The sequence below is a fragment of the Ziziphus jujuba genome, chromosome 11 (genome assembly GCF_031755915.1).
Source record: "Ziziphus jujuba cultivar Dongzao chromosome 11, ASM3175591v1".
Taxonomy (NCBI): domain Eukaryota; kingdom Viridiplantae; phylum Streptophyta; class Magnoliopsida; order Rosales; family Rhamnaceae; genus Ziziphus; species Ziziphus jujuba.
Genome location: NC_083389.1, coordinates 13,116,680 through 13,133,856, shown reverse-complemented (window position 1 = coordinate 13,133,856; position 17,177 = coordinate 13,116,680). Strand labels below are relative to the sequence as shown.

General features: G+C 33.8%; 1 protein-coding gene across 7 annotated transcripts; it reads right to left on the bottom strand.

Annotated features, from left to right (window-relative positions):
- Positions 1-118: 118 nt before the first annotated feature.
- On the bottom strand, positions 119-15,291 carry LOC107432551 (increased DNA methylation 1). 7 transcript variants are annotated; one of them, XM_016043712.4, is made up of 11 exons: positions 14,773-15,286; positions 14,180-14,228; positions 11,816-11,887; positions 7,371-10,500; positions 6,526-6,649; positions 5,668-5,750; positions 4,355-4,596; positions 2,823-2,909; positions 1,979-2,078; positions 1,105-1,306; positions 119-1,022 (listed from the first exon to the last, which is right to left on the bottom strand). In XM_016043712.4, exons 4-11 carry the CDS (start codon positions 10,197-10,199, stop codon positions 145-147), a joined length of 4,545 nt encoding a protein of 1,514 aa, XP_015899198.3. In that variant the 5' UTR covers positions 10,200-10,500; positions 11,816-11,887; positions 14,180-14,228; positions 14,773-15,286; the 3' UTR covers positions 119-144. The 7 variants fall into 7 exon arrangements, with proteins under 7 accessions (XP_015899198.3, XP_048321132.2, XP_015899199.3 ...); XM_048465175.2 differs by having other exon boundaries at positions 7,371-10,489; XM_025079598.3 differs by lacking the exon at positions 11,816-11,887 and having other exon boundaries at positions 499-677; positions 749-1,022; positions 14,773-15,291.
- Between the last annotated feature and the right edge of the window lie 1,886 nt (positions 15,292-17,177).

Sequence of the window (17,177 nt, the reverse complement as noted above, 5' to 3'; positions counted from 1 at the left end):
GCCAGTTAATTATTTGACTTCATTCTTTCAAATATTTTTTCCTTTAATCATGTTTACAGGGTCTCAACCATTTTTAAATTGCCTTTTTTTTTTTTTTGGCTAAAAGCTAGGAGATCAATTTCTTTTATAAATTGTTTGCTTTTATTACATAACCTCACAAGTTTTATGTAGCTTTTCGTTCAAACAGAGCTTTTGCTTTTCCTCACATATACCAGAGGATTTAACATTACTACCACTAACAATTTCAGTTTCAGGCTGGCTATTCCCTTCTACTAACATTTTTGAAGCTGCCTCCTCCTCTTCTTCTTCAACTTCGCAGGATGGTTTTGAAAATTGTTCCTGCAAAGTACTACCTCCTTTTGCTTCACCTACTTGCAAATCTTCAGTTTCCATCTGTGTCACTTCAGCTTCATTGTCACACCTTATGTAAGTTTGTTCCACACACTTTAACATTTCCATTTTTGTCTCAACTTCAGATTCCGGCAAATTGTTGTCATCAACTAGCCCAGTTTCTGTTCTTGCACCTGCTTCTGACTTACTGCAGATTCCATCACATGGTTGTACAGACTCGATGTTTTCCACTTTCGTACCAACTTCTAGCTCCTGCAGATCCTCGCCTTGCACGAGTCTATCTCCTGCTTCATCACAGACTTGAGATCCCAGCAAATTCTCGCTTCCTGTAGGCTTTACCAGTGTTTCAGTACAAAATTCACTGGCAGAACATGTCTCATCGGAAAGCCATGCATACCTGGTGTTGGTCTCTCTAGAATGAATATTAGTCGATTCATCTTGTACCATTGACGAGGTACTATCTGGTTCCATCTCATCCTCAGCGGTTTTACCATTAGCACCACATTCAAATTCTCTTAAATTCTTGTGCTCCTCGAATTCTTGTTCCAGTTTAGTAGCAGCTTCATTGGGGCAATAATCTTTGTCAGATTGACGTCCAAAGTCATCTGTGGACTCTATTTTGCAAATGACATCTACTTTTGCTGATGCATCTGCAACGGCTGATGGATCAACTGGCCATTTATCACCCACAAACTGAATTAGATTTTTTTTAGAAGTGAAAAAGACTGTACCATTTATAGAGAGAACACTCACCAGATTGATAGAGTTCTTTTTGTTTCTCATACAAGGATTTCTTGAGCAAAATTGTACCGGGAAAGACCATCAAGTTGATCTTGTTTAGACTACGCTTTTCACTGTCTTCGACAGGTTTGAAGCCAAAACCCTCAGTCCATGTGCTCACCAAATTTGGAATGGCAGCTATTATGAGCTTTTCTACCTTAAAAGACGTTAGCATCTAGATCCACCAAGAAAAGAAGCTTATCACAAATATGAAGTAATTAGAAAGAGCAGGCTCCACTTTATAATCTAACTTTGGTCATCTACTTTTTTAATTTTCTCTTCCAAGTGTTTTAGCATGCAGCCTGTCCAGGGAGATTAGAACCCAGACCATGATGTTGGAAAGCATAAGCCTTACTTGAGGTTTCAGTAAACTAAAGATTTGTGCAAAAAAATTAAGTATCACAAATTACACCATAATACTAAGTTATTGAGAGAAACTGAAATGCAAAAGAAAAAAATGTAAAAAGATTTATCTCATCAGCATTAGCTACAGGCAAACAAATGAATTTTTTTCACTCATTTGGTTCACTTATACATGCAATTATATATTAATTTGCCAACCATTAACGTCATTTGGTATCCAAAATTTAGGAAACAAATTCGGTGACTGTAGTAGCACTTAAAAAATTATGACCAAATGACCACAGCTGAAAGGCAGGGGCAAAAGATAGATACGGTGAAAAAAAGAGAAGAAAATAACTTGTATGAAAATTGGTAGAAAAGCTAGGGTAGCATATAGGTAAAAATCAAATAATTGCTTCAAATCAGATAAAAAGGGTACCAATGACTCCACTAAGCAAAATACAAATGTAAAATGTTTTGTGATGGGAGACAATTTGTTTTATACCTCTTCAATTGCAGTCACAAGACGTCGACACATTCCCTGGCGACGGTATCGACTACATGTTGCAATAAGGGGCATCTCTGCAACAGTTGTTCCATGTATCCTGTTAACAATTTTTATTAACAAAATAGAGGAGCAGATAAAAAGCAATTAGAAGGGAAACAAACTGATAGAAAGCAGGATGCAAGTAGAAAATGCATACACTTTTAAGCTTACGTGTCTTTCCCTACTGCACTTGCCCTTACTGAGCTAGAGGAAGGAAAAATAAATAAATTTTGACAACTTGAGAGAAGTGAGTTCTTTTATTTTAAATTTTTATCCTCATCTACCCATTGGTTCTGATATGATAATGAATTTTTAGAAGAAATTTGAAAAGAAAAATGAACATCAAGTGGGAACTCCTTTCTATGATAGTATAAATTGGACACAATATGATTAACTATGTTAACATGGGGAAAAGTACAATTTCGCTTTGGTTACCTGTTCTTTGAAAAAATTAAGATGGCTAGTGTAAATCAGGTCACTTTAAATATTGACAGTATAAATTAAACAGTCTTCCATATAGATTTCTTTATAATCATGAAAGAGTAGCATGTTCTCATGCAAAACCCTCATCTTGTCATCACTGGGCTAGAAATAGAATAAAGAAAACCATATGTCTGTTTAGAGGTTTATGGCCTAATCCAAGCATTGAATGAGTGTTATGGGGATGCAACCATCAGATTGAGATTTAATAATAACTCTCTAGCATCAAACCTGGCATAGAATGAATACCACAAGGAACTTAAAGAATTATATATCTATATATATATATATATATATTTTCATGTAAGCAATTTAATTTTACCTGATGGATGCTACAGAAACCAGCACATCATCTTTCTCCAAGACCATTGCGTAGAATCCTTGAAAATTCAGACGTGCAAAATCAGACCTGTTGATTATGTAGCAAAAGAATCAGTTACTGACTAAAACATCATCAGTTGGTAAATATTTCTTATTTCCAGCAAGCATGAAACTGCAGAAGTGACAAAATACTTAATCACCCTAAAGTCACAGTATCAGTTGCACAATAAGACACATTTTTTATTAAATTATCACCAAGAACTACCAGCATCACAATTTTCAAGGGGACTTCTACCTTGGCCCTTGAATTTACACCTTTTGGCTTGCATTGCCATCCTCCAATAGTGTGGATTGATTCTAAACCCCAGTTTGGAATCTAGAAAGATGCTCAACCTGTTGAGGCCCAACTTTATGCAATATTATGATGCATTTGCAAGTCTATAACAAAACAAAGCCACTAAAGCAGTCATATCAAGTCTTGGTACAAGATGCCACATACCTAACAGAAACAGCAACTGAGCAATGGCTTTGCACAGTTAAATGAACAAGAGATAGATGTTTAAAAGAGAATTGAGCTATATCTTTAAAAGGAGATTTTAAGGTGATTCCTAGGAAATGTACAACTTATGAAGTAAGTATGGAAAGTCATCATTTACCAAAGTTAAGGAAAGGGCCTAATAAAAGAGATGAGGTGAACATGCAGCACGCAAATTAAGAAGATAACAAACAAGACTACGAATTTAGGCTCAAATTCTGCACATAAAAATCATATAAACTTGTCATACCAATATTTATTCAACATTCAACACTTCATCATCTAATAAAATAAAAAGTCTTGCAACACAATGCTACCAAACTTCAACAGAAAGAATAGACACAATTATTACAGCCTAGGGAATATTACTAAGAGATGAAAAATGTCTTGAGAAACCAATCAGAATCTATTTGTGCTGCATTCAATATACAATATGCCTGATCAGTCGGCATGGTTAGTATCAGCAATAAGAGGACTCGCCAAGTATACAGATCTATTTATTTTAGTCATGTGATTACAAATTGAATAGAAATATACTTGGATGGGATAGAACATCCTCAACTTGAGCTTGGCATATTGCTTCCTCCTTTCCTTCTGATTTTTCCTAACGCTGAGAATCTTTTAGAGTCTTCTATATAAGGAGTTTGTTTTAAAATGAATAGATACAAGGTCTGCATCATTCTTTTCTTGTAGTTCTTTCCAGTAAACTTTTCAAAATATGATCATGCAAATTAACCAAATGGTGGCACATTCAAAGGGCAGTGAGGATCATGGTTATAATCAATAAATTTCAGGTCACATGAGACCTGTAACAGATCATAATGTATTGGACATGATATTAAGTTACAGCCAAGAATGTGATTTTGAAACATCGTATTATATATATATATATATAAAATAAAAAAAATAAAGGAAGAGGGTGGGTGTTGAGGGAAATCAAAATGAAAAGAAGACAAAAAATGGAAGGTACAGGAGTCAATTATCAAATAAAAACCCACCCCCAATTGTACATGACATGAGGTATCATGTCTATGCCTGTTCTTGGATCCACCATTGACACAAAGCATTCCTCCATAAGAGTAAGAGCAACAGCTAATCTTGAATTGCATTCTGCCTTCAAGGCAAATCGCTGGGCAGAATGAACCTTTTGGTCATCATGAATACATTTAAGCAGTGTCCATGAAAAACCATCAGCAATATGATTAATGACACCAACACGAGATTGAAGACCAGAGTAAACCTGCGGAAACCGGAAAACCAAGTTCTCAAACAACCGGCACCAGTAAGTGTAATAATGCTGACTAAATTATTGCTACTATGTAGCAGTCACAATTTCGAGGAAAGCAAATTCGAAGACATAAGCTGCCGGTAACTAAACTCACCATTTGTATCCAAATCAAGATAAGCAACTGTATACTATACTGTGCACTAAATTCAATTTCCCAGGGGAAAAAGAAACTAATTTGACCACAATTACACTAGTACATCATCATAAAAGGAAAACCATTGTGGAACATTAGGACATTATATTTCATCACCAAAGAATAGAAAATTAAATCAAACCATAGTTCCATAAATAGCTTGGACCAAAATTAAATCAAACCATAGTTCCATAAATAGCTTGGACCAAAACATCACTGGCACCCAAAAAATTCACAGGAAATGTTCTAAGCCATTTCTTCAAACTTCCCCTCTGTCACTGAAAACAAATAACAGTAGCAGGAATTTAATTTTCTCCTACGAAACAATCTTGAATTTTATATTTTTAAGATATATATATATATATATTTATTAACAAAAAAGGGAAGGAAAAAGAAAAGAGCAGAGAGCAGGATCCTATGTGATAAATTGAGATAGAATCTAATAGCATTTAGAAAACTAATAAAGATAGATAAATGTTACTAGAGAAAACATTCTTAAAATGGTAAAAACATTACAACAAGAAGTATCATTACAATAAATTACATACTGATTACACAAACAAATCCGCCTTTCTCCATCATAATTTAAATAGCAAGCTCATATATATATATAATAATTAAAAAACAGAACCAAGAAAACTATTGAAAGTTAGCTCATATATTGACAAAAAATTTAGGAGAATGAATCAAGAAAATACCATGGAATGTTTCACTTTGTAATATGAGCAAACATATCTTATTTAAGACAATGATAGAAACCTACTGCAATATCCTCACCATAACATAAATGGAACAGCAGTAAAAATCCACTGAGTTTTGTCATTTGCTAATTCTAAGAAAAAGTCCTTCTGAAGTGGAGAGTTTACAAGCTTATAAATGATTGAACATACCTCCTGACAGCTTCTACCACATAACCACGGATCTGATATTGCTCCTTGGTGCGTAACTTTTTCTTTCATACAAAACCCATGATCTGTTTATAAGAATATCATTATCATGCAAATTGGACACCGAACTTTGAAGTAAAAGAACGATGGAAAACATAACTAAAAGGGTGAGAGCAAGCCTTTGCCAAAAATACATTAGCAACTAAGTGAGTTATTAATTTTAGAACAGAGACTAGTAAAGCTAAGCGGTTTAAAAAACAAAACAGAAGATCCTATCAATGTCCATGAACAATAAATCATAGCATAGAATGAACTGAGAAACGAAAAGGATAACAAGATGCATATTAACAACAAGAAAGATGAGTTCATCTACCCTTGCCTTATAGAAGTAAAAAGAACTTAGATATAAATATCCAAAACATTTTAAATTGATTAACTAAAAAATGTATTCACTTGTTTCATTAAATGAATAAGCATTTGTACCTAGAAATATTTTAGAACTTAATTTTTATTCATTTAATCTAAAAGTTAACACCAACTTGGTCATCAAGATTCAAGAGACATTTTCTTTCGACAATAAGTTGTTTCTATATGTCAATTTAACATTTGAACTAGAAATTCGAAACAAGACAATTTTACGATCGGCCATCACAGTTTTATTTAAAACCTTGAATTCTCTATGAATTATCCATCAATGTTTAGGAAATTTTCACATAGAAGTAATTTTCCGTTTCATGAATGTTTATATAGGAAAAACCAATCATCCGGCTTCTATTGTATCTCAATATTGCATCTAGAGTATAACATTTTTTAAGCAGTACATGGGAATGGAAAACCGTTTTGGCTGGAAAGGGAAATTACATTTATGTTCACACTGTAAACATTTTAATGCATCAGAAGTACTTGAAGCCTCTTTATCATTTACCAAATCGCCACATATCTGGCAGGTGCAGTTTGGGCAGTACCAGTTGCCTTCTGGAAGCTCCTAAAGTAGAAAACAACAAACAGGTCATTTCAATGGCACAGCTCACACAAGAAGAAAAAATTAAGAAACCAAAACAAGCATATTCAGAGCAGAACTGGTAAAAAAGCAAGGCAAAATATTCTATAGGTTTGATATTGTTTTCTTTTGCTTGATAATTTAAAATGCACAGAAGCAATGCATATCTGGAACAACAAAAACAAACGGTAATGGTAAATTAATTATAGGAGAAGTTAAAGATTCACATGCTTAGCTACCCATGTATCTCTAAGTCATCAGATAAAATAAAGAATGAGAGAAACGTTATACCAGCATCACTGTTTAAGTGAACATATCAATTAAAATTCAATGCAGTATACACAAGCCATATATATAGGAAATGTGCATTCCAAGAAGCTTTGAGTTCTGTATCTTTACCCAAAATGAGAGAGAGAGAGAGAGAGAGAAACTGATGCATCTAAAACTTATATTATCAAACTTTAAACAGCATATCTCAAAGCCGTTTACCCTATAACATACTTCATTTGTGATTGACCAACTACAAATGCCTTAAGTATTTTCAACTGATACATGAAGAAACACAGAAACATTGTTATTTGCATTTAGTGCAGCAAACATCTAAAGGATCATAAACATCTAAAAATAATTACATTTAGAGAAGAAAAAAAATGCAGTAAATGGAAGACATAAAACAGAAAACAAGTAAAAGTTCCAAAAGGCAAACCTGTGTAGACAAACAAGCCTGGTGAAAAGTAGAAGGACAATTGTCACAGCATATTAACTCGCCCCCATCACCACAGAGCCCACATGAATCATCATTTTGATCATTGTCATCATCTTGTACTGCTTGGTTCCCTCTTTTTCTGGTCTTGTACTCAGCTGACCAGGCTTGAAGCTGGCATAAGGTAAAGGGCTTACCTGATTCCATGAAAAGATTCAAGCATGGACGGTTCAATTTGAACCCAGCATGAGCCTTGAAGTCAGAAATGGTTAGCACCTTACTGCAGCACTTACAAAAAACACCATCCCTCGTAACCAGACCATCTTTCACGACTGCATCGTCCTTAGGGTTCCGATACTGTATCACATCATTCAGAGATATGGCCCCAGCATCTATCAACCAAGACAAAACCGTTCTTACTTCTAATATATACCACTTTCCATCCTTAAAGTGCTTCCCGCCATTAACCAGGCTTCTTGGTAGCAATCTGCAACTGCCCTTTCGGCTTTTAAGCTTTCTCCAGGCTCTTGATTTATGGGCTTTTTTTCTAGAAACACATCTAACGGTACTAGGGCTAAAATCTTTGTTTTTTATGATAGCTGAAACCAACAAGTCATCATCCTCAATTTGGCATCCAGTTGATTTGGCTTTTCCAATTTTAGGATCATTAAAATCATGACAAAACCTCTTAAACTTTGAGCCTTTTTTCTCTATCTGATGTTGGAAAGAGTGAAGAGAAGAAGCCTTTTTGCCTCGTCCTTTATTTCTTGCATTTGCTATGAGGTTCCTCTCAACCTCGTCCAACTCTAATCGAGTACCATTAATGTTAACAAGCTGCAAGTTTACCTTATTGCTAGAGGATGAAGCAAGAATATCACTTTGGTATAATGAGCTTGGTTTGATTTCAGATATCTTTTTAGACTTCCTGCGTGTCTTCTTTTTCAAAATAATATCTCCTGGAGAATATATGTCCACAAACTTGAATTTCGAAGGTTCAAAGCAATGCTTACCTTCCTCTGCTTCATGTCCGGACAGCTGAACAGCCTCCAAGTCTTGAAAATGAACAAGACTATCACTTGTACTGTTTGGATGGTTATCTAATGATCCCCGCAAATAATTCCCAACATCAGGTACTTGGCCTCTTGGCAGTTCATCCTTTTCCTCAGAACAATCCATTGATGCATCCACAACTTCCTTAGTTGTTTCGGGGATATGTTCAGAGCATTGTTTATCATAGACAGGGGAATTCTCATTTCCATATTGATTAGAAGAAACAACTCCATGCACATTGTTACAGTTTCTAGGAATAACAGGGAGATCATGCAGGCAACCAGCCGACTGGACAGAAGTATTTTCAGTCCCACAAGTGGGTAACGAAGTTCTATCCAGACAGCTTATTTTATCATTAGAGAACTCACTACATTGATTTTCAATCCCATTGGCCGCATTAACCAAGTACATATCTTCACTCTTAGCTGTAAAGATAGGTTCACCCATCAAAAGTTCCACTTCCTCTTCACTTTTTACCCGGCCATATTGTGATAAACTTTCGTAGCCAGATTGCTGACAATGGTTTCCCCCATAAACAACCAACCCACTTTCAGCAGCCAGAGAATGACCATTTAGTAGATTTTGAGATGCTTTAACTACCTCTCCCTTCCTTAATGCACCAACCTTTCTATCAATAAATACGACAGTAACAAAGGGATCTAAAAGCCTCCATTGATAAGACAATTCCGAATGATTCATATCTTTCTCAAGATTTAGTAAAGTATCAGATAAATCGGACAAGAACTGACTAATATCAACCCATATCTTACCATTACGTTCCTGCAGTGAGCTATATTTATCTGCAAACAGAAGTTTTCCGCATAACCTCCAAGCTTTAGGGAACTCACGTATTACTCTTCCATTTGGTGTCCTATAAACTGATTCCGCATAAAGCCTGCTAGGTCTTTTGCGCCTCTCAATACGCCATCCTGCCGCTCTTAGCAAGTTAGAGACATTGTAGTGAAGAAGTTTGCGAGGATCCACCTTCGAGTTTGTTTTTAAGGCATCATATATTTCACATCCCTCCAATCCTTCTTCAGCATGTAGTGGAGATCCAGATATCTCCGGAACATTGACATTCGGACTTGCAGCCAAAAGCCTAGTTGCAAAGCTCTCCTGGGAAACAGGTGAAGCAATTGCCTTACATCCAACTGCTTCCTTTCCATCATTCCCTTCCAAGCTTAGGAATCTACACTTCAAAGCATTTGGATCACTCATTCTGCCCTCTCTATCCATCTCTACATTTTGCTTTAATAGATAGCAACTAGATGTTACTCCCTGACTGGAAGATTCAACCAGATGACATGCAACCCTTTCACACAGAGGATATTTAGCAGGACAGAACATGCTGGAAGCATTTTTCTCTGAAAATGCAGATGAATTTATAAATGTTCCCAAGTCAGGTTTGCAATTAGTAAGCTCATCAACTGAAAACTTCATTCTTTTACCACTCACATCCTCACCATTCCTCATTACCAAAGCAAATTTGTCCCCGCGACACCCATCCTTAAATTCCTCCGTTTCATTAGAATGTTCCTCCAGACATGTATTTTTAGAGGAAGAATGACTTGTTACAGACGAGTTTTCACTGTTTGAACAAAATGATGTATCTCCATTCTTGCTGGAGTCACATTCAAAGTTGATTACTCCAGTAACAAGACACCTCTTATTGTTGCCACCAACACCATTACTGAAGAAAACCTCTGTGAATATACAGTGCTCTGTTTTTGATCCCTCAAATGCATCATCATGTAAATCCTCAATTTCTTTACCAAGTAACATCTCTACCAATCAACTGAATGCCAACTTCTTCCACAGTCTCTTCCCTTCTTTGTTCTACATACAGTTATCATCAGGAAAGCCAAGGTCTACCATGTTGTAGACAATTTTGACAGAAACTTGCCACATTGCTCCATCACCAATTAATAGAGAAGGTTGCAAAATCAAACGGATATCCAAGGCCCAGAATTAACAATTAATTACACTCATGAAGATGAATAATCAATCAACAAATCCTGTAGCTCTCTTCCTTATGTATCTCTCACTGCCAATCACCATGTGCATATGATATTCTGTGAAGTTCCTTGAAAACAATTAGAAGCAAAAACCGAGTAAGAAGGATTATACAAGAAATGTGAGAATTCAAAATTTTCAAATATTAATATTAAGAGAAACATGTCTATGAACCTTTTTTTTCCCCTCTTTCTTTTTACCATAAAGGAACATCATCACTCATTCCTCAACAGAAGTTTCATTCCTTTTCCATTTTCCTTGTTTTTCCTTTTCTTAATTTGTTCCTTTTTTTCCCGAAGAATATTAAAATTAGGTCTAACCTGTTTGGATATGGAAGCCATCTCCCCAATCAGGAGATAAGTTAAAGATTTATGCATCAAGCACACTGCCTCTAACGACGTTCAAAAAACAAAAATCACACTACCTGTGGTCTGATAGCTTTGTGATAACAGCAAAACTAGCAACCCGAGTTACTAATTTATCATTGCTATGCCATACAAGTTAGCTGTATTTATAGGCCTGTTTGATATCCCTTGACTAATATTTATATTTCTATTCAAAATGCTGAGTCAATAATGGGGGCAAAAATATATAGGAACTCCTAAAATATATGCTATAATGCTCTCAATAATAATAAAGATAAATGGAAAGATAACCAATACCACTAGATTATTTTTCTAAATATTTTTTGCATATACCTAGTAATTACATGATTATACAATTATTATCGATTTTGTAGTAATCAGTTCAATGGCTTCATAATGGGGCAAAACAATTATACAAAACATTAATTTAAAACTTCCTTCCATTTTAAGATTAAATAAAACCTGCTTTTCATGCATAATTTATTTGCTTGATTAAAAGATGTAAAAAGACTTTCAACATTGTGACATTTAGTCATCTTAAACATGCAGTGTAACTATATGGCATCCAAGAGAAACTCTTAAGCAGACATTTATATGTCTACAATTTCAAATGGAAAAACAAAGAAAAGTTAAACCTATATTTTTAAATGAAATTATCTTGATATAGAACATAATACAATCATGTAGATCCACTGACCTCAACTTCAAGACCTTATTCCCACACCTTTCCCACTTCCCAGCTCACTATTGAGCTTATCATTAGAACAATTTAGGTGCAAGAGTACTATACTAAGTAAAGTTTTATGTAGAACATACGATGCTTACGTTGTAATTTCAAAAATATCATTCATATGCGACTGCATGCACAAGCATGCATCAGCACTTTAGGCAAAATGCGATCTAGTAACATGAAGCTAAACAGTTACAAAAATGACTTCAGCAAACATTTGTAAGTATTCATAATAAAATAACTAAGAATGTCAATCTGTAGTAAATTAAACACCAAGCAATGAATCTCACCAGCTTACATGATTTGCGAAACATTCTAGATTTCTTGCCGGTAGCTACTTATTTTATCTTGACAAAGACCATCTACACATCCCATGAAGCCCCGAAGAAATTAGAAAGAATATAAAATCAAGGTATATCTAACTTAGATAAAATTGCAAAGTCTGGATGAGAAAAAGTGAAAGAGAGAGATCAAAGGCTTTGTAATCATTGATGGGATAAAGAATTGTAAGGATCTGATACCTGCAATTCCATATTTCTAAGATGAACATATCGATACATACATATAGCACTATTCACTTATGTATAGACATTTGTGTCTAATGGGTGTATATCAAGAGAGAGAAATTCAAGCATGAAAAGAGGATGGAACTACATAAAATACCTAAGAAAAACCTGGTACTTGTCTTAAAATGCATGATGAACCAACAAATAGGATTAAAACATTGAAAAGATTCCACGTCTCGCATATTGAAATCTACAAACCACATCCATCAAAAAACAAGTACTTTTAATAATCAAGCAACTCAAAAATTTATATCAACAGCAAATTCAAATTATCAAGTATCAAAAAGCTCATCATACATGCATGTTGTGATGAACATTAAAAATAGAGCACACATGTAACTTACACTTGCACTTTTCTCTTCTTTTCTTTTTTATGGTAAAAATACATTTGTGGAGTTGTTAAAGCTTAATGAATCATGCAGATGACAAAGAGAAGAAGCAGAAAAAGGAATTTGATTTTTGGTTCATCAACATCAAGATGGACCTAGACCTTGTCCTATTCCTAGCAGAGACATATATAACCCAGGTAAAGCTCCCAAGTAGAACAGATATCATGGTTTCTCTCTCTATCAAAAACTCTCTCTTCCTCAAGGACCTTAATCTCCTTGTAGCTCTCTAAGTTTTGATATATGCATGTTTTATCATTTTTATCTTCCTTTCTATCCCTAATCTTGGTCTCTTACAGACTTCATAACTACAATTCACTGTTCACAAGCCTATGTTGTGGGGTATAAGTGGTACAATTTACCATAGGTATAAAGCACGGCATCTGCGTGTTTAAAAAATTTTAACAAAAAGAACCAACAAGCCATAATTATGGTTAATTATGAAAAGTTCTGCTACTATAACTTTAACATATATACTTGTACAGACAACAAACAAGCTGCTGAACCCATTCTCCCTGCTTTTTTTGCCTTGGTTTTCTTCTCTTTTCTTTTCTAAGCTCACAACCCTAAAAAGCACCAACGTGGTGATGCCCGCAAGGAACAATATGCAACATTAGATGTGTAAAGAAACTAAAACATCTAGCAAAGGAAAGAGAAACATGGAAAAAAGCACAGTCACCCACTTTAACAGCATTTGGTCTTCAGCACATGAATAATAGCAGTACATTCCACTACTTGCAATATCTCTTATGGCTTTTGCACCATAAGCACTAAAAAACACGAAGTACTCACCCATACTAGAGGATTCCTCATCTTGGCATAAAACCTTAGTGGGGTTATTCCTAATTGCACATAAAGCATTTAGTCTACAGAAGTTTGTAGTTTGCCTATCAGGTTTGAGATAGTACCACTCTATTATTTGCTAAAGGGTACTGTAATAGGAAGGTTTGACCTAGGGAGTAACAGTTTAGAATCAGTAAAATGATAATATATGGTTTCTTTACGTGCAAGGTTGACGGAGATAGAGAGGTTCAGAGAAAAGAAAATAAATATAAATGTTTAGATAGTAACTATGATCTGTAGCGGCTCAGCTCAAGTACATTTTGTGGTATGATTATTAGTTAATTCCCGGAGGCAAAGTTACTAGAAGAATAATTATTTTATGACTCCCATGTGCAGTGATAATCATGTAAATATTTGAATATTCCACGAATCATTAACAGTTACTAATAATAGGAAAAAGTACATAAAATTATTTGAATGTCCAGATCATTTTAGAGAAAATTAAGGAGTTAAACAGCATCAAGCTTAGTAGCAATTAAGGTGTTAAACTGGCCATATAAAGAACATTTCCATTCCAAATGGCTTATATTCCAATGAACAGTTCACTCTAGATTGTTGAAAACATCCATCAACTAATTTAGCCACAACTTACTTGCGACTCAGTTTTTAAAGTAAAAGAAGCTTCATCTGCGTATAATGTAACTAATTAAAAAATATCCAATTAGGGAAGATTAGAAACGTTGTTAACAACTTGGAAATGCCATTATTAAGATGAACGCAAAAATACAAAAAAATATATTTTAAAAGAATGGTTAGAAAATTCAATATCCATTATTCTTCATTTTCTACGGTCAGTCATAGGAAAACCATTGTGAGAAAAGAAAATAAAATACATTAAGAATAAGCTAGATTTACGTACGATAACGTCCTATGCTTGCATGAAGCCCACAACTCTTCTAAATGATTCCCTGTAAACAAGCTTAAAACGATTAGCAAAAACCTAACAAGGCCCTCCACTGTAGCTCACAAAATATAATATGAAAAAAGAGTAAAAATTTAGAGAATTTCCCAATTTTGCAAAACTCAGCAACTGATGATATAAACATAAGGAAAGGCAACAAGAGAGTGAATACACATTGACCAAAATAAATGACTGTTAAAATTCTCCTACGAAGCCATAAACACTAATGCATTCAATCCTACGGAAATGAAACAAGTAAAAGGAGAGGAAAATGAAAACCAGGTACATTCAACAACGATTCTTCAAACCCATTTCCGGAAATGAAGGCTATAATCCGCATTCCAAACCAAAACAGCTCGGAACAAAAAAATAAATAAAATTAAAAAAAAAAAATCCCACCTTTATCCAGATCAAAACCCATTGAATCAATCAAAAACTCAAATTTCACCCTCTCAAGAACCACATTCAACAATCTCATTCCCACCTAAACAGCATAATAATAATAAAAAAAAATTTAAAAAAAAGGAACGAGTACCATAAAAGTAGCTCACCTTTCGCAATGCACTTTCCTGATCAACATGCAAAGAAAGATCCAAGGCAGCAAATTTGGGATTTAGGGTTTTGAAAATTTGTTGGAAAAGCTCAAAGGGTATGACAGAGAGATAGAGGAGGAGAGAGAATAAGAAGCAATGAGAAAGAGGGTTTCCTTTGGCACCATCACCTTCACAATTGACCAGACCCCACAAAGTTAAAAAAAAAGGAGGGGGAGAGATTGGGAAACCCGAGTAGTGCTCCCCAGCGCAACAGATGGCAAAGTCCCTTTTTTTCCCTCCATCACCCTTATCTCTCTCTCTTTACCATGTGAATGTATGTCACTTCATATCTACACTCTCTCTTTTCCAAGCCCACTTCTCTTTGTCTCTTTGTGAGCTTTTTTTGGCTTCCAGACTTTGCATGAATCTCTGAAAATGGAGTTTTATAATTGCACGAGTATGTATGTTCAGACAGCGATGACATGTTTTTATCCAAAATAAAAAAAAATAAAAAATAAAAAAAGAGATGGCTTTTTTTTTTTTTCCTTTTTTGATTACTATTATTATAGCTTTTATCGGTTTTGGAGTGGTTTGTATTTTTGTCCATTTGAGAGTTGGATTTCTTTAGATGAGCTTTGTTTGTAAAGGTGATGATACTTTTCTTTATATGAGAAAGAAGATTCAGAAAAAAAAAAATATATATATATATATATATATTCAGAGACCAATTTGGATAGTGAATATGAAATAAAGGAATTGAACTTTTTACATGAGTATGGTAAATTTAGAAAAATGAAATAAGCAATGAATAATACTTTGTTTTGGAAAATGTTATCAAATAAAAAGCGACAATAATATTGGATAATATAATGGTAGGGTAGTTACTATAATCATTTTGTTTGATTTGGTAAGCAAAATTGCGGCTATGCAGTGACCCATGTGATTTGACTTTTCCTTTTTCACTTAAATATTGCCCCAATAATTGGGATTCTACCCAAAGTACATTGATCCTACCATTCATCCCAAACCCAAAAAAAAAATTCACGGATCCTCCTTAATCGATAGATAGGTGTGAAATGGACGTGCAGGTGATGTATGCAAATGAGGAATTTTTAGAAATTCTCTACAATTTCTTTTTTAAAATTTTATTTAATTTTGTAAGCTCCATGAATAATTGGTTCATGCAAATAGATTAATTTTATCAAGGATTTTGTAGGGTTTTGTTTTTTGTTTTTGGTTAATATTTGTGGTTATTTATTACATAATAGTGGATTATCATAGTTTTATTTATATGGGTTAATGCCCATGCAAAAACAAATTGTTTTACTCGAATAAGAGTTTGGAATTCGAATTACCTCATCTTTAATGTTTAAAAAAAAAACACATAGATCAATTCTAATAAATTAAGAATAGCAAGGCGTATATTCTAGCTTATGTGCAGTAATGTACTAAGTAAAATCCAAATAATTTGTGTTCCAATTTTTTTTTTTCCATTTTCAATATAAATAATAATTAATAATAATAATAAAATCACGTAACCTATTTTAATTGTTAAGTTTGCTTAATATGCAAGAGCTAATGAATAGAATATACATATACATGTCATGCAACGCGTATAATGGGAAAATTGAAAAAACGAAAAAAAACAAAATTAAAAAAAAATTTTGAGGCAAAAAATTTTTTTTTTTTGAGTTACTCAATCAAAATGATTATTTGTTTTTAGACATACATATTTGTGTGTGTAGAACTCTGCGGTGCTTGGCGGAGAATAACAAAAAATAATAAAAACATGGAATAGGAAAATATAAAATTTCAAAAATTATTTGGTAGGAAAAAAAGAGAAAATATTGTGTTTAATTACGCAATAAAGAATAGATTATAATTACGCATAAATGCAAACATTAAATCAAATTTACCCCAAAATAAAAATAAAAAAAAAAATTTTGATCGTAAGGAAAACCAAACTTTATTAAGATGCTTTTAGTACAAAAAATAAAATATCATTAAGACGCTTAAAAAAAGGGGAGATTTCACTGAGATACATTCTTAATAGTTTTACAGCATGTGAAGCAAATGCAAACAAAGACATTCTTACATGTTTCTGTGAGTGCTTAATCTTTATTTCGTGGACTTCTTTTTTACTATTGGTTCCTAAATTATGGAAGTGATATGTAAATGTCATCTGCTTATTGGTCGAGGATAGAATCAAATTTTTATAAGGACTAACGTGAAAAAAAAATAAAAATAAATAATAATTCATCGATCAAAGTGAAAATCATTTTACTATTGATTGTGATAAAAAGCTAATAAATTTTTTGACATGCACATGTCACTTTTTTTTAGTCAAGCTAACAAAAGACTATTAGTGCAACATTACAAATTAAAGTGAATAAAAAAGTATATAGAAATCTCTTGAAAGACTC